Raw genomic sequence first — 17,280 nt, 5'->3', positions numbered from 1 at the left:
TCATGGTGCAGGATCTTGTCCAAATCGAGTCTCTTTTTTTGGATCTCGCTGCAGGCAAAAGCAGATCAGTTGGCAGCAGTCTGCGCAGAATGAAAAAGAGACAACTGATTATTACCTGTAACTTCATACCTTCTTCATACCATTTACTTTTATTCTTCAATAAACTTTACAACATGACCGGATGTTAAGAAATCTGACAAACAATCCTGCATAATTTTCAACTTTTTCTGTTGCCCGTCTTGCTTTTTCATTCTCTTTTGTATGATTTAGAGCTACAATCTGCTTCCTTTGTTGTCATGAAAATCTCACCTTGTGACAAGCCAGTTATGAACCAATGGTTCAGATCGATCATAATCTTGTCATGTTTGTCTGGAAATGTCCCATGTACTAGTGAGAACTAGAGCACTCCCAATGAATATACTGTCAATAGCTCAATTAGTTTGACTTCTAGGGTGTCCTTGTTGATCAACCTGGCTTCCTGTTTGATGTCCCGGTGCAGCACTCCACGTTGGCAGCTCATATAAGCGGATTGAGTTGCCTGCCTCCTCGTGGTACTTGCCCTGTGATAGAAATTTGGGTGGACAGAACATTTGTGTGCCTAGAAACAGATTTTGTTATTTGCATTGCATCACCACTGCATTTTGTCTAAGTGTCTATTAGTGTGGTACTTTAGTGATTCTTGTTCTATGGCTTCAATACTTACCCATGAATGTAGTGTAGGCTGCACATTGAAGGAAGTCGCTGCACCCAAAGTCAATTGGTTTGACTTCTAGGGTGTCCTTGTTGATCAACAGGTTTTCCTTAATGATGTCCGGTGCAGCACTCCACGTTGGCAGCTCATATAAGCGCCTTGAGTTGCCTGCCGCATGATACCTCAAGCCAACTCTTCGTCGATTCTGCCACCGCAGTGCTGCACAAAATCAAACAAGTCTTCACAGGGAATGGGCCGCTCCATAACCATGATGTAGTATTCACCCAGATCCTAACAGTCCAGCAGCTGGATTATCTGGGGAGCTCTGGGGCCTTCATTCATGAGGATTAAAAGAGCGACCTCCAATGAAAGATGTTCGGGCTAAAGAAAGAACAGTTGAATGATTGTTAGACAGCGTTGGTTTCCCAAATAATGAATACAGTGATTAAAGAAAAATACAGAAAGCACAGTCTACTTACAAAGTTGATATATTTTGTTTCCTCTGTTTTACCCTTAGTCGGACTCTGGATGGACTGGAGCTTGGAGGTCATCAAGGCTCCTGTCGGACTCTGCATGGGCTGGAGCTTGAAGGGCATCAACACTCCAGTCGGACTCTGCATGGGCTGGAGCTTGAAGGGCATCAAGGCTCCTGTCGGACTCTGCATGGGCTGGAGCTTGGAAGGCATCAACACTCCAGTCGGACTCTGCATGGGCTGGTGCTTGAAGGTCATCAAGGCTCCTGTCGGACTCTGCATGGGCTGGAGCTTGGAAGGCATCAACACTCCAGTCGGACTCTGCATGGGCTGGTGCTTGAAGGTCATCAAGGCTCCTGTCGGACTCTGCATGGGCTGGAGCTTGGAAGGCATCAACACTCCAGTCGGACTCTGCATGGACTGGAGCTTGGAGGGCATCAACAATCCAGTTGGACTCTGCATGGACTGGAGCTTGAAGGGCATCAACACTCCAGTCGGACTCTGCATGGGCTGGAGCTTGGAGGGCATCAACACTCCAGTCGGACTCTGCATGGACTGGAGCTTGGAGGGCATCAACAATCCAGTTGGACTCTGCATGGACTGGAGCTTGGAGGGCATTAACACTCCAGTCGGACTCTACATGGACTGGAGCTTGGAGGGCATCAACACTCCAGTCGGACTCTGTCGGACTCTGCATGGACTGGAGCTTGAAGGGGATCAACACTCCTGTCGGACTCTGCATGGACTGGAGGATGGAGGGCATCAACACTCCAGTCGGACTCTGCATGGGCTGGAGCTTGGAGGGCATCAACACTCCAGTCGGACTCTGCATGGACTGGAGCTTGGAGGGCATCAACACTCCAGTCGGACTCTGTCGGACTCTGCATGGACTGGAGCTTGAAGGGCATCAACACTCCAGTCGGACTCTGCATGGACTGGAGCTTGGAGGGGATCAACACTCCAGTCGGACTCTGCATGGGCTGGAGCTTGGAGGGCATAAACACTCCAGTCGGACTCTGCATGGGCTGGAGCTTGGAGGGCATAAACACTCCAGTCAGACTCTGCATGGGCTGGAGCTTGGAGGGCATCAACACTCCAGTCGGACTCTGCATGGACTGGAGCTTGGAGGGCATCAACACTCCAGTCGGACTCTGTCGGACTCTGCATGGACTGGAGCTTGAAGGGCATCAACACTCCAGTCGGACTCTGCATGGACTGGAGCTTGGAGGGGATCAACACTCCAGTCGGACTCTGCATGGGCTGGAGCTTGGAGGGCATAAACACTCCAGTCGGACTCTGCATGGGCTGGAGCTTGGAGGGCATAAACACTCCAGTCAGACTCTGCATGGGCTGGAGCTTGGAGGGCATCAACACTCCAGTCGGACTCTTCATGGACTGGTGCTTGAAGGGAATCAACACTCCAGTCGGACTCTGCATGGGCTGGTGCTTGAAAGGAATCAACACTCCAGTCGGACTCTGCATGGGCTGGAGCTTGGAAGGAATCAACCCTCCAGTCGGACTCTGCATGGGCTGGAGCTTGGAGGGCATCAACACTCCAGTCGGACTCTGCGTGGGCTGGAGCTTGGAGGGCATCAACACTCCAGTCGGACTCTGCATGGACTGGAGCTTGGAGGGCATTAACACTCCAGTCGGACTCTGCATGGGCTGGAGCTTGGAGGGCATCAACACTCCAGTCGGACTCTGCATGGACTGGAGCTTGGAGGGCATCAACACTCCAGTCGGACTCTGCATGGACTGGAGCTTGGAGGGCATCAACACTCCAGTCGGACTCTTCATGGACTGGAGCTTGGAGGGCATCAACACTCCAGTCGGACTCTGCATGGGCTGGAGCTTGGAGGGCATCAACACTCCAGTCGGACTCTGCATTGGCTGGAGCTTGGAGGGCATCAACACTCCAGTCGGACTCTGCATGGACTGGAGCTTGTAGGGCATCAACACTCCAGTCGGACTCTTCATGGACTGGAGCTTGTAGGGCATCAACACTCCAGTCGGACTCTTCATGGACTGGAGCTTGGAGGGCATCAACACTCCAGTCAGACTCTGCATGGGCTGGAGCTTGGAGGGCATAAACACTCCAGTCAGACTCTGCATGGGCTGGAGCTTGGAGGGCATCAACACTCCAGTCAGACTCTGCATGGGCTGGAGCTTGAAGGGCATCAACACTCCAGTCGGACTCTGCATGGACTGGAGCTTGTAGGGCATCAACACTCCAGTCAGACTCTGCATGGGCTGGAGCTTGAAGGGCATCAACACTCCAGTCGGATTCTGCATGGACTGGAGCTTGGAGGGCATCAACACTCCAGTCGGACTCTGCATGGACTGGAGCTTGGAGGGCATCAACACTCCAGTCAGACTCTGCATGGGCTGGAGCTTGGAGGGCATCAACACTCCAGTCGGACTCTGCATGGACTGGAGCTTGGAGGGCATCAACACTCCAGTCAGACTCTGCATGGGCTGGAGCTTGAAGGGCATCAACACTCCAGTCGGACTCTGCATGGACTGGAGCTTGGAGGGCATCAACACTCCAGTCGGACTCTGCATGGACTGGAGCTTGGAGGGCATAAACACTCCAGTCGGACTCTGCATGGACTGGAGCTTGTAGGGCATCAACACTCCAGTCGGACTCTGCATGGACTGGAGCTTGAAGGGCATCAACACTCCAGTCGGACTCTGTCGGACTCTGCATGGACTGGAGCTTGGAGGGCATCAACACTCCAGTCGGACTCTGTCGGACTCTGCATGGACTGGAGCTTGAAGGGCATCAACACTCCAGTCGGACTCTGCATGGACTGGAGCTTGAAGGGCATCAACACTCCAGTCGGACTCCAGTCGGACTCTGCATAGACTGGAGCTTGGAGGGCATCAACACTCCATTCGGACTCTGCATGGACTGGAGCTTGGAGGGCATCAACACTCCAGTCAGACTCTGCATGGGCTGGAGCTTGGAGGGCATCAACACTCCAGTCGGACTCTGCATGGACTGGAGCTTGGAGGGCATCAACACTCCAGTCAGACTCTGCATGGACTGGAGCTGGGAAGGCATCAACACTCCAGTCGGACTCCAGTCGGACTCTGCATAGACTGGAGCTTGGAGGGCATCAACACTCCAGTCAGACTCTGCATGGGCTGGAGCTGGGAAGGCATCAACACTCCAGTCGGACTCCAGTCGGACTTTGCATGGGCTGGAGCTTGGAGGGCATCAACACTCCAGTCGGACTCGATCGATCATAATCTTGTCGTTTCTGTCTGGAAATGTCCCACATACTAGTGAGAACAAGAGCACTCCCAATGAATATACTGACGCTGACTCCCCATGGTACTTGCCCTGTGATCGAGATTCGGGAGGACAGTACATTCGTGTGCCTGTAAGAAAGAGATTTTGTTATGTGCATCACCACTGCATTTTGTCTAGGTGTCCGTTAGCATGGTACTTTAGTGATTCCTGTTTATGGCTTCAATACTTACCCATGAATGTAGTCAGTGCCGGCCCTACCTAATAATCAATATAAACGGCTGTATTGATTTTGTGGCAAAATATTTCACAGTGCTTGAGCATTGTCTGTTATTGCATATAATAATTCATTCTCAGAAAGCAGATATGGCATTTATATGACATTTACATTTAAAAAAGTTTCAAAAATTTGATTAAATGGGTTGTTGCATGACATGACTTTTTTTCACTGTCACAAGATAAAAAAAGTTAAATAATATTGTCATCATTTAAGATGTTTTTGTCTTACATGGAATCAGCATTGACATAAAAACGTTTTTGTTATTAGATTTATTATTATTATTATTTTTTAGCTAAATCTCAAAATTGTCATATGTTGTGTCTCAAGGATGTTCAATAAATTACAACTTTTATAAATTTAAAAGAAAAGCATACAACTGTTAATAAAAATACCTCAGGCATAATTTTACGAGATTTATTTTTTATACATATATTTCTAAAAGCATATTAAATTGATACATTGTGACACTAAAATCTTTGTCCTCTGGTGTGACACCATATCCATATTTTTATTTGTCAACTACCTAAATGTATTTTCCTATCTATATCTTAAAAGATGAATGTAGTGTAGGCTACGCTTTGAAGAAGGTTGCCGCACCCAATTGGTTTGACTTCTGGGGTTTTCCTGTTTGATGTCCTGGTGCAGCACTCCACGTTGGCAGCTCATATAAGTGGATTGAGTTGCCTGCTGCATGATAACTCGAGCCAACTCTTCGTCGATTTGCACAAAATCAAACAAGTCCTTGCAGGGAATTGGCCGCTCCAGAACCATGTTGTAGTATTTACCAAGATCCTTCCAGTCCAGCAGCTGGATTATCTGGGGAACTCTGGGGCCTTCATTCATGAGGATTAAAAGAGCGACCTCCAATGGAAGATGTTCAGACTAAAGGAAGAACAGTTTTATGATTGTCAGACGGTGTTGGATTCCCAAATACTCAGTACAGTGATTCGAGAAAAACACAGAAAGCATGGTCTACTTACAAAGCTGATATATTTCGTATACTCTGTTTTCTTGACAAACTTCACTGCCATCTGATCAACAAAAGAAAGAAGAATTTGTGTGAGAAATATTTTTAATTAACATGTGTAGAGGTCATAGCATTGCAATCATTAATACAGACATGGAACATTTGTAAATATAATTTCCAGGCATTAATTGAAAAACTGTAGAGTATATTTAAAAGGGTGAATTGTTCTAAACACTGTATATAACATACACATAGAAGTACCTGCAATAAATGCAAAGGGATGAAGATAAATGACTAGCTAAATAAACTTGTAATGATATATGAAGGCCATCCTTCACATGCCTCCTTTCGTAGACGGCTCCAAATCCTCCTCGACCCAGCATATCGCTGACTTCATAGTAGAAAAAGATATCTATAAAAGATAAATAAGAGTAATTGACATAATTACAGAGTTTATATTTATTTAACATAAAACTATATTAAACATGTTTTCTAAATTTTCTCACATCTTATATAATTTACACATGCAGTTTTAGGAACTTATTTTTTGGATAAAACTTCATATTCATCAACTCCCCATTAAGTGCATACAAAATTTAATACTAACATAATAATCAATATTAAATGTTAACCTTCAAAGTGCAAATTAATGACTGCTTCATACCTGAGCAAGGATCAAACAAGGGCTTGGTGTGGCCAGAAGTTTGTAGAACGTCCACACTCCATTCGGACTCCGCGTGGACCGGAGCTTGGAGGGCATGATATACATGATATCCTATTATATATTTATTTTACTTAATATAAAGTATATTCCAGTCTGGCCTTTGCATGGACTGGAGCTTGGGGAGCTTTCTGGTGGGCCACAGTGCATGCTGGAGTTTTTACTAGGTCTTAAACAAACAAATATTACCTTCCAAAATGATTTTTCCTTTTTACATTTCTCCTTCATTCTTCCTCCTTTCCCACCATTGACTATACTCTCTATCTACTATAGACTATATATTCTATAAAATGGGGGTCATTTGAGACACATCACGTGTTTATTAGTTGCCTTAAGTAATTAACCTCATGGGATATCAAAATATAAGAAGAATATTAAAATAATGTATCACTTTTTCATTACAATACAGTTTATTCTGTATTGTACTGTAGATACAATACATTGTTTACTTTTGTTTAAGCTACTCTTTTTGGTCAGCTAGGTTAGTAATAATTTTCTCATGTGCCATACTTGCTAATGTTTGCTTTAAGTACCTATTGAGAAACATTCCAGCTTATCAACCAGGATCTACAACTACACCTACATCTGAAAAACAAACAAACGTTTACTTTGTCAAAGTTAAATGTAGACACTTGTAATATGTAATATAGCTTATATTTTCTCACGTTGTAATACACGGACATTTGGCTAAGTTGCTTTGTCTCTTGTCAAAGAAATGTATTTAGTACGCTGACTCATCTGAAACTACATATCCCATAATTCCGCTGTCGTAAAACCGGAAGTCGTTTCACTTCCTGGATACTTTAAACTGTCAAGCAAAACAATAGTGAAGATAAAAGGCTGAACAACATTTGCTGTCACAACCGTGGATAAAGTCATGAGTTTTAACTGCAGAAAGAAAGGTAAGTTGTCATTTTATCACTCTGCGTTTAATAATAAACGAGTTTTGCACGTAGAGTATCACATATGCTACAAGTCGGAGCTTCGGCTATTCTAGACTCAAGCAGCGTAACGTTATGTCTGATTTACATTTTATTTTTTTAACTTCTGAACTCAAAGGAAATGCACTATTAAAATTGATTTCCATTTATTTTGTATTTTGGGAGTAATAGTAAATATTGCAGTACATATATTTAATTATTTATGTTTAGCCATATTGAATTAATGTAAAAATTGAAGAACTGAATGTCAAAGAGACATTCAAAAATTTGGATTTCTGATGAATCGTAACAAAGCAGAACCCGTTTTAAAAGCAAATGGAAGCAGGTTGTAATTCCACTCATTCTTTCAGTATCTTTGCCATTTCAATTGTCTTCCTGTCTGTTGAATGTTTTCTTTCCTGTGCAGCCCAGTGAAAGGCGACGGAGCCACAGGGGTTCATGGAGGACTTTAGGAGGTCGTACCTGAGGCTGTGTAAGGAGGGAGGAATAGATACACAGGAATCAGTGCTGGCTCAACTGCACGACACGAGAACAGTGACAGGCAGCTGTAGACTGGACCTGAGGGGACAGAGCATCACTGTGGACACCTGCAGCGTGCTGGGACGAGTCCTGCAGAATGACACCATCTTCACAGAGATCCTCCTCAGCGACTGCATGCTCAGTGAGGAAGGTGGGAAGGAAACAAGAAAGAAAACAAAAATGCATTGCATTAAACAGAAAGAAAACAAAAAAATGCATTGCATTAAACAGGAAGAAAACCAAAATGCATTTCATTAAACAGAAAGAAAACAAAAACAAAAATGCATTGCATTAACAAAAATGTCAGTTTGTATGATCATTTTTGCATTGTAGCTTATTTTTTGGGAGTTAAAAAAAAATAAAAAATAAAATTCCAGGGCAATATAACAAATATTAACACTATTAATCAATCACAACATTTTGCATTACAGAAATGAACATTTATGGGTAAAACATGCTTAATTGTCATAAACGTAATGTCACAATGCAAAACATGAAACACACAGAAAAATCTTCACAAGCCAATGTATTTAATTATACAAGAAAGTGGGTTTCTTGTACTATTTTTGCATTGTGATGTTATCATTTATATAAGACACAATTTTACGGAAATTGCTACATTTCAGGAAGTGCAACAAATATTAACACGGTTAAGAAATCTTTTACAATTTTTGCACCATGCACATGAGTACTGATGGGCAAAATATGCATAATTAACATGAACATAATGTCACAATAGAAACTAAATATGAAAATGAAACACAAAGAAATTGGATATCGAAAAAAACAAGAAAGACAGTTTGTAGATCAATTTTCTGCAATGTGACATTATTTTCCTAACAGAGAATATTATGGCATTTGTAAAAAATGATTGTTATGTTTGATATTTTCACATTATCAAATAAGTCTTTTAGTTTTTTATGCATTAAAGAAATTAGAATATAATGGTAATTAATGGTGCATAATTGACATGAAAATAATATCACAAAGCAAAATAAACATTAATACTGCACACACAAAAAGTTGGTTTGTAGGATCATTTTGGCATCATGACATTTTCATAAGAAAGAATTTGATGTATTATAAAAATGAAATGCAAAATAAATGAATGTGTTTAATTGGAAATTTAATAATACATAAAATTTATAAATGTACTTATTAAAGATAATATAAAATGAAATATCTAACTTCTTTTGTTTCGTGTGAAACAAGTCCTGGAATTTCTCATCCAGTTTTCAGAGATTGAATCTTTCAGATGAGGGCATAATTATCATATCGATGTTTGCTTGAGCCAATTAAGTTATTACTATTTTATTACTGTATTTTTCCTACAAGAACTTGTGTGTAGCTGATCCCTCACACTGTTCCTGCCGTCTACAGGTGTCAAGCTGCTACTAAATGGGCTTTGCTCCAACACCACAGTGAAAGTTTTGGATCTGAAGGTAAATTTAGATTTTTTTTTTTTTACTTCTGTTTTTACTCAATCTTTAATACCGTTCCTAAAAAAATCTCATTTCTTTTCAGGGGAACAACATGAGAGGAACAGGAGCTGAGGCTTTGGGACAGTTGTTAGTGAGGAACAAGATGCTGCGCAGGTGAATGAGTTTAAGATTAGTTTCTAGCCTATAATTGTTCTGTTCAATCATTCCTATTTCCTCCACATAAAAAAAAGAGACTGAAAATGTCTAAACGATGTGTCTCAATGATTTAATCACAATATGAGAATGTTTCTTTGCCGTTTGTATATTATGTTATGTATAGTATGTATTTAACATTTTTAAATCATAATAAAGTGTCTTTTGCAACACATTTTACCTCTGTGACGTGGAAAACTAGATTTTCGTGACATCAAATGTAAAGGAAGTTTGTACATGTTTAATAAAAAATTACAGTGACAATTTTTTATTTGGAATACCAAGAAATGGCAATAATAATAATAATAATAATAATAATAATAATAATAATAATAATAATAATAATATGTGCAATCATTTATGACCTGGAATGACACTATTTGGGGACACCAAATAGTGTTAATAACCAAAATAACCACTTCATAGCATAAGTTTCATTGGAAATAGCTTTAAAATTATTCAAAAGTACTCTGCAATTTCTTTACACAGCATAGAGTTAAGGCTGCTCTGTGTCTGCTCAAAATGCTGCTCTGACCCACCTCTGGTATTAAAGTGAAGAAATTAGTGTAAATGCATTCATGCCACCTCTGAGCAGCATTAAACAATCTATGCTGTTCCATCTGAAAGGTATAACTATCAAGAAGATACTGTACATGTGAAACTCTTGTTTGTGTTTGTCTCGGAGACTTGTGCTGGAGTGGAATGCTCTGGGAATGTGGGAGGAAGGATTTGCTGTATTCTGTGAAGGTCTGGCCTCCAACGCCTCTCTCGCTCAGCTTGACCTGCGCAATAATCAAATCAACCACCAGGGAGCGGCGGAGCTGTGCATCGCTCTGAAGAGGAACAACACTCTACAAGAGCTGGGTGAGGAGAGAAACACATTCTGTCAGCAAGCACTGTGGTGCTGTGCTGGTGCCCCTGTTATTTGAGGCTGGTGTGAGGTCAATATTTGATGCTTTTTCCTTGCACTGTGCGATTGCGACTGTTGTGTGCAATATTTATAAAGTATTTCTGAATTATGTATATCAATATTAATTAAGCTGTGCAATCATTTAAATATATTTAATACCTTTCTTATGTTTGTTAGCACATCTATCTAACCTAAAAAAAATATCAATAACTGATAGAGAAAGACACTGTTGGTGGCTCATATGTATGGCCTATATATATATATATATGAACACTACCGCTGGGTCTGTTAGATTTTTAGTCTCTTCTGCGCACTGAGGCTCCATTTATTTAATCAAAAATACAGTACAAATTATGAAATATTATTACAATTATTACAACTGTTTTCTATGTGAATATCTGTTAAGTGTAATTTATTTCTGTGATGCACACATTTTTTTAGCATCATTCCTCCAGTCTTCAGCGTCACAAAATCTTCTGATTTGCTGAAAGATTTCTGATTATTTTAATTCTGGATTTTTTTGCTAAATATAAAAGTAAAATAAACAGCATTTATTTGTTAGAGAAATCTTTTCGTAACATTGTAAATGCGTGTACTGTCACTTTAAATAAATTGAATGCATCCTAATAAAAGATTATGGACAATGATTACATTTTAAGAAGTCTTGTGCATGCATTATTTTTTTTCTAGTGAAGCTCTATAATAATCATTGTGTAGAAATGTTTAATTTTGAGTGTGTGTGTGTGCAGATCTCAGATGGAACAACATTGGGCTGCTGGGCGGTCGATCTATACTGGAGGCAATGCAGCAGAACCACACACTGAACCAACTAGAGATGGCTGGAAACAACATTCCCAGCGACACGCTCCGGGCCATCGGTGAGGCTCGACATCAGCTGTCAGACACGTGTCAAACACACAGCCTTTCCTTCATTCTGCAAACTCAAATATTCCCAGAACAGGCCATGAATCACAATGCGGACAGACAGTCGACTCTGAGAGAGAGCCGGAGCAGGACTCAAGTGCTCAGCAAAGAGATCCAGCTCCTAAAGGAGGAGAAAAGCCGACAGGTGAGGAGGACGGGGATTATTGGGTTAAACAGTGGATGGATTGAAACTAACCTCCTTTCTCTACATGTGACCTGAAGTTTCTCAGTCTGATGGAGACCATTGATAGACAGAAAGACGAGATGGGAAGAAGCAGCAGGTCAGAGTCACATTATCAAAAATAATGAATTCACCTTGTGCTTAATGAGTAAACAGAGACTATGGATATATAACAGGTCTTGTATTTCTTGTAGGAATTCATCCATACGTCTGGGGCAGTTACAGGAAGTGCTGAGCGAGCAGAAATCATCTGTAAATTCGCTCACAGCCAAGTAAGCAGCCGTTAAAACCGTCATGTCTGAAATCGGTGCAGCATGTTACGATATTTTGCGAAGTGGCAAGTGTGTTTGTGGTGCTCTTCAGACTGCAGATGACGGAGGCGGCTCTAGCTCTGTCCGAGCAGAAGGCCCATGACCTCGGTGAGCTGCTGACTCGAGTTAAACTGGAGAAGGCCGAGCTCCGAGACCGACAGTCCAGAGAGATCAAGAGAGAGCACGAGGTGTTCACTGTGTTCAGCTTTTAAACATGACATGTGATCCTCTGATCCAATGCCTTTTAATTCAACTAAAATATAATTAATAAGATGATTGGTTATTAATGGAAGTGATTATTGCATATTTTTGTTATAAATATGAACCACCATTAATAAATGGGGTCAGTCAGTGTTTTTTTTTTTTTTGCAAAATGATTTACAAGGATGCATTAAATGGATTAAAAGTCACAGTATGAAGATATTTTATAATGTTACACAGATTTCTATTGCAAATTCCGTATTTTTCGGACTATAAGTCGCACCTGAGTATAAGTCGCATCAGTTCAAAGATAAGTCATGATGAGGAAAAACACATATATAAGTCGCACTGGACTATAAGTCGCATTTATTTAGAACCAATAGAAAACATTACCGTCTCCAGCCACGAGAGGGCGCTCTGTGTCTTCAGTGTAGACTACAGGAGAACTGAGCAGCATAGAGCGCCCTCTGGCGGGTGTAGATGGTAATGTTTTCTATTGGTTCATGTCTCTTGGTTCATTTCTCTTGGTTCATGTCAAATTAATTTTGATAAGTCACACCTGAATATAAGTCGCAGGACCAGCCAAACTATGAAAAAAAGTGCGACTTATAGTCCGGAAAATACGGTAAATGCTATTGCTCTGGACTTTTTATTCATCAAAGAATCCTGAAAAATTAAATGCATCACCGTTTCCACTAAAATATGAAGCGGCACTGTTTTCAACACTGGTAATAATCAGAAATGTTTCTTGAGCAGCAAATCAGCATATGTTCATGATTTCTGAAGATCATGTGACACTGAAGACCGGAGTAATGAAGCTGTGCATCACAGAAATAAACTACACTTTAAAAACATAGAAAACAGTTAATGATATTTCACAATATTACAGATTTTACTGTATTTCTGATCAAATCAATGCAGTCTTTTGAATAGTAGTGTATATGATAACAACGTAACACTTGATCATAGCTGTTACTTCATAGTAACTGTTTTGTCGTGTTTCTGCTTTGTAGGAAAGTGCTCTGAAGGAAGCCAAGCTCTTGAAGGAGGTGAACAGTTTGTCAGAGAAGAACCTCCAGCTTAGGAACAAGGTACAGAGGCGAAGCACTTCATATATTGAGCATCTTGAGTGTGTGAGATTAAGTACAGGACGTTTAACCCTCACAGCTGGAGGAGAGCGAACGCAGATGTAAAACACAACAGGATCAGATCTTTGAGCTGAAGCAGGATCTCACAAACACCACTGCTGAACTAAAGCTGCGTCTCGCACAAACTGAAGGTGCTCATCACTTCCAGCTCGGCTATATGGCAAAATCCTCTGCTTTTACCGGACTATAAGTCGCACTTTTTTTCATATTTTGGCTGGTCCTGCGACTTATAGTCAGGTGTGACTTATTCATCAAAATTAATTTGACATGAACCAAGAGAAATGAACTAAGAGACATGAACCAATAGGAAACATTACCGTCTCCAGCCGCCAGAGGGCGCTCTAATGCTGCTCAGTGCTCCTGTAGGCTACACTGAAGACATAGAGCGCCCTCTCGTGGCTGGAGACGGTAATGTTTTCTATTGGTTCTAAATAAATGCGACTTATGTATGTTTTTTTCCTCATCATGACGTATTTTTGGACTGATGCGACTTATACTCAGGTGCGACTTATAGTCCGAAAAATACGGTAGGTTGTATTTTAAAGTTTGAAATGTTTTCTTGGTTCCATTAGAAAGGCTGGAAATGGAGAAGAGGAGATCCAAGCAGGCACTTGAAGACACGGACAGTTTACGACAGAAGGAGGTGAAGCTGTTAAACTCACAGAGAGTTATGATGTAATTCTTAGTCGCTGTTGCTGAAAGTTCATCGTGCTTCTGCTCCAGGTGGATCATCTGACGAGACACCAGGAGGAGAGCGAGAGAGCCCTTCAAGAACGCATCCTCAAACTTGAAGGACAGCGCATCCAATTAGAAGAAGTACTCCAGATCATTCCCAAAACTAACCTGAAGATTCAAGAAATATTACATTTGATCACTTCCAAACCCATATTGCCGTTATTCATCATATCATATTTTGAATGTTTTTACTTAAATTTTAGTTAAAGCTTTAGTTATTTTGTTGCATGTTTTTGTCATTATTTATTTATTTTTTCCAATAGTTTTTATATCATCTTACTAGCTGAAAATGAGATTTATTTATTTTTACTATTAGCTGAAATTAAGTATATATTTTTTTTATATTTCTCTTCTATATTTTTAGATATTATTTTATTTCAGTTAAAGTTTTTTATAAACAAAAGTTTGTTTTTTTATATATTTTTTAAATGATTTTATTTTTATTGTTTTAGTTTATAACCATAAAAATTGTTAATATATATTATTTATTTATTTTATTTATTTATTTTTCAAAAACTTGGAATATATACATATACATTTTTCATTCATTTCATGGTTCATTTAATGGTTTTTAGGTCCTTGTCACTTGTCAAATTCTACTTTTGTGTAAAAAAATAAAAGAAAAGAAAAGTGAGGTTTGGAATAACATTTTTGGGTGATTTGAAAACTAACCTCAGCCTTGTTTTCTTCAGAATGATTGTTGGTTTTGGAATGTGATTGTTGTTAATGACACATAATGAAGATTGACAGAATGAAGAATCACGTCTTCACTCTTTCATGCAGGAGCTGAGCAGAGCGAGAGCGTCTGTGGTGACTGAGAGAGCTCAGGCTGAGGAGGAGCTGGGGAAAGTGCGCGCACAAGTGCGACTGGAGGAGGTATTGCACACTTTGTGAGTTGTTGCTACACCTGCAGTATTGTTCCTCAAATCCACAAGATCCTCTGCGTGTTCCCTCTGCAGCAGCAGCACCTGACAAGCCTGGAGGAGAAACTGCGAGCGCTTCGTCAGTCTCGGGATGAATCGCAGAACCACTGCACCCATCAGAAACAAACCATCGCTGAGCTGCATGCTAAAGTGGGTCAGCAAAGCATCGAGATGGACACGCTCCGCCGCAGGATAGACGAGTTACAGCAGGTGCAGGATCCAAATACAGTCACTGTCAGTCATGGAGAAGCTAGTATAGGAGCAGTTTTACATTTTTCTTTTAGTTTTTTTCAGCTTTTGTCATTTTATTGTGCATTTTTGTGTCTATGTCTATAGTTTTCATTTCAGTTTGGTAATTTTATTGTGCGTTTTTGTTCATTTTATTAGTTTATGTATATATATATACTTTTTTTGTATGTCTTTGTCTAGTTTTCATTCATTTCAGTTTTATTCATTTTATTGTTTTTTTTTTTTCTTCATTTTTATTAGTTTATATGTATATATATATTTTAAAATATCTATAGTTTTCATTCATTTTCAGTTTGCATATTGTGCGTTTAGGGTTATGTCATTTTTATTAGTTTATATATATATATATATATATATATATATATATATATATATATATATATATATATATATATATATATATATATATAAAATATATTAGTATGTCTGTAGTTTTCATTAATTACAGTTTTAGTTATTATAGTTATTGTAGTTCATCAAGTTAAACTAAATGGAAATGTGTGAAAAGTGGGGGTTTTTTAGTTTTTTTTTTTTTAGTTCATTATAATAACCAAACCTTTTTGACTCCAAGGTCCCCTGCTGTCCGCAGCTATTAGTTTTATTTACAAAAGTTGTGCCCATTTATTCATTGTATTCAAATAATTATAAGTAATTGTTTTAACTTATTTTAGTGCATGTTTGATCTAAGATGAAAACATTTGAAGTCATCTTGCAGAAATGTAGAAGTTTTCTGAAGTCCCTTAGTAGAGAACCACCGCACTGTGATTTATTTTGATTCGTTTTACCATTAAATGTCCAACCGCCATGAACATAGATGTTATGATAGCGTCACCTTAAAAAATATGTTTAGTAAAAATTGGAAAAATGTATGCAAGTAAATATTGTTGTTGATTATGGTGTCAATATATTAAATATTTTTTTAATCAGAGTTTGGTTATGATGTTGGAGGAATCACAAGCCATTATAGACTTAAACATAAATATTGCATGCTGAAGAAGTACTACAATCATTTTTATTTCTCGATTTATCATCTCAGCTGGGTTTTTTTTCTCAGTAATATTTCATATAAGGAAAATGTTTGTATGGTTTTAGTTGACAAAAATAAGCCTGATTTGAAATAAGTCAATATAAATGAGCTCTTGTTGTATCTTTGAATCTCAGGACCTTGCAGGGAAAGAGCAGGAGAAGGTGGCAGAAGTGACACGAGTGCGAGTGGAGCTACAGGAACAGATCGGCCACCTGCAGGCCGAGAGAACGGCACAGAGCGGCCTTAAAGAGAAGATCTCTGCTCTGGAGAGAGAGATGAAGGGTACATATTTGAGTTTGGTAATATAAAACAATAATGCCAGGAATTTTGCATGCAACTCGAGGTTGTTGTTGTGCCTGGTGTGTTTGTTATGTAAGCTGATGCCTGTTGCAGGCTGATGGCTCATTGTGTTTGTGTTTTGGAGCAGTTCTCGGTTCCGCCCACAGAGAGGCCCTTCTGGACAAAGAGAGTGAGATCTCGTCTCTGCTTGAGCGGCTGCGCATTAGAGAAGGAGAGATCCAGCGCATACGTGAGGACGAGGCCCAGAGAGCCAGCTTCCTCCAGAACGCCATTCTCACATACGTCCAGGGCTCTCCTCTCGCTCACTTCAGCCCCAAAAAGTGAACTCTCTTGCTCTCTTACAGTTTCCATCAGGGTGCTTTGCAACTATGCATAATACATTTACTGCATATTGCAAGTTTTTACAATGCTTTTACATATTTGAGTGACATGTTTCCACAAACTAAAATACTTTCAAATGTATACATTTGGTTCGGAAAAAGAGTTCGCCCTGGTGAATAATCAGAAAGCGTTTTTTTTTTGTTTTTTTTTTTTTACATGGTAATTTTAACATTTCACTTTTTTTAATGAATATTCACTTTTATTTAAGATGTTGGAGCTCTTTCAAAAATGTGTCTTTTAAATATCCCCAGCGTGCCATATTGTCCATCAACGCTCTTATATAACGGCACTTACAAAGTGTATTTTTTAAATTATTTCTACTGTCGGAGTTCTTCCACTTTTGTAATGTGTGCTATTAAATAAAATGAGTTTTTTGTTTTCGTTACAAAACTCTGAGCTGTTTGTATGTAATAGACTTTTTGGTTTTCTTCATCAGATTTGGAGAAATTTAGCATTACATCACTTGCTCACCAGTGAATCCTCTGCAGTGAATGGGTGCCGTGGAGAAAAA

General features: G+C 39.8%; 1 protein-coding gene across 1 annotated transcript; it reads left to right on the top strand.

Moving 5' to 3' along the window:
* The first annotated feature begins 6,992 nt into the window (after positions 1-6,992).
* On the top strand, positions 6,993-17,159 carry lrrc45 (leucine rich repeat containing 45). Its single transcript, XM_052611095.1, has 18 exons — positions 6,993-7,287; positions 7,733-7,996; positions 9,226-9,287; positions 9,370-9,440; positions 10,165-10,343; positions 11,139-11,267; positions 11,346-11,458; positions 11,536-11,594; positions 11,689-11,766; positions 11,858-11,993; positions 13,020-13,097; positions 13,174-13,285; positions 13,727-13,797; positions 13,878-13,970; positions 14,673-14,765; positions 14,849-15,022; positions 16,223-16,370; positions 16,516-17,159. Exons 2-18 carry the CDS (start codon positions 7,765-7,767, stop codon positions 16,710-16,712), a joined length of 2,025 nt encoding a protein of 674 aa, XP_052467055.1. The 5' UTR covers positions 6,993-7,287; positions 7,733-7,764; the 3' UTR covers positions 16,713-17,159.
* The last annotated feature ends 121 nt before the right edge of the window (positions 17,160-17,280 follow it).

The sequence above is a fragment of the Carassius gibelio genome, chromosome A12, assembly GCF_023724105.1.
Source record: "Carassius gibelio isolate Cgi1373 ecotype wild population from Czech Republic chromosome A12, carGib1.2-hapl.c, whole genome shotgun sequence".
Lineage (NCBI taxonomy): Eukaryota > Metazoa > Chordata > Actinopteri > Cypriniformes > Cyprinidae > Carassius > Carassius gibelio.
This window is presented reverse-complemented; position numbering and strand designations above follow the sequence as displayed.

Excerpts from the sequence above, each read along its gene's own strand:
- lrrc45 (XM_052611095.1), top strand. The coding sequence starts at position 7,765 with ATGGAGGACTTTAGGAGGTCGTACCTGAGGCTGTGTAAGGAGGGAGGA. Across the intron at positions 10,344-11,138 it reads CAACACTCTACAAGAGCTGG|ATCTCAGATGGAACAACATT; the intron begins GTGAGGAGAGAA and ends GTGTGTGTGCAG. Across the intron at positions 13,098-13,173 it reads ACCTCCAGCTTAGGAACAAG|CTGGAGGAGAGCGAACGCAG; the intron begins GTACAGAGGCGA and ends TAACCCTCACAG.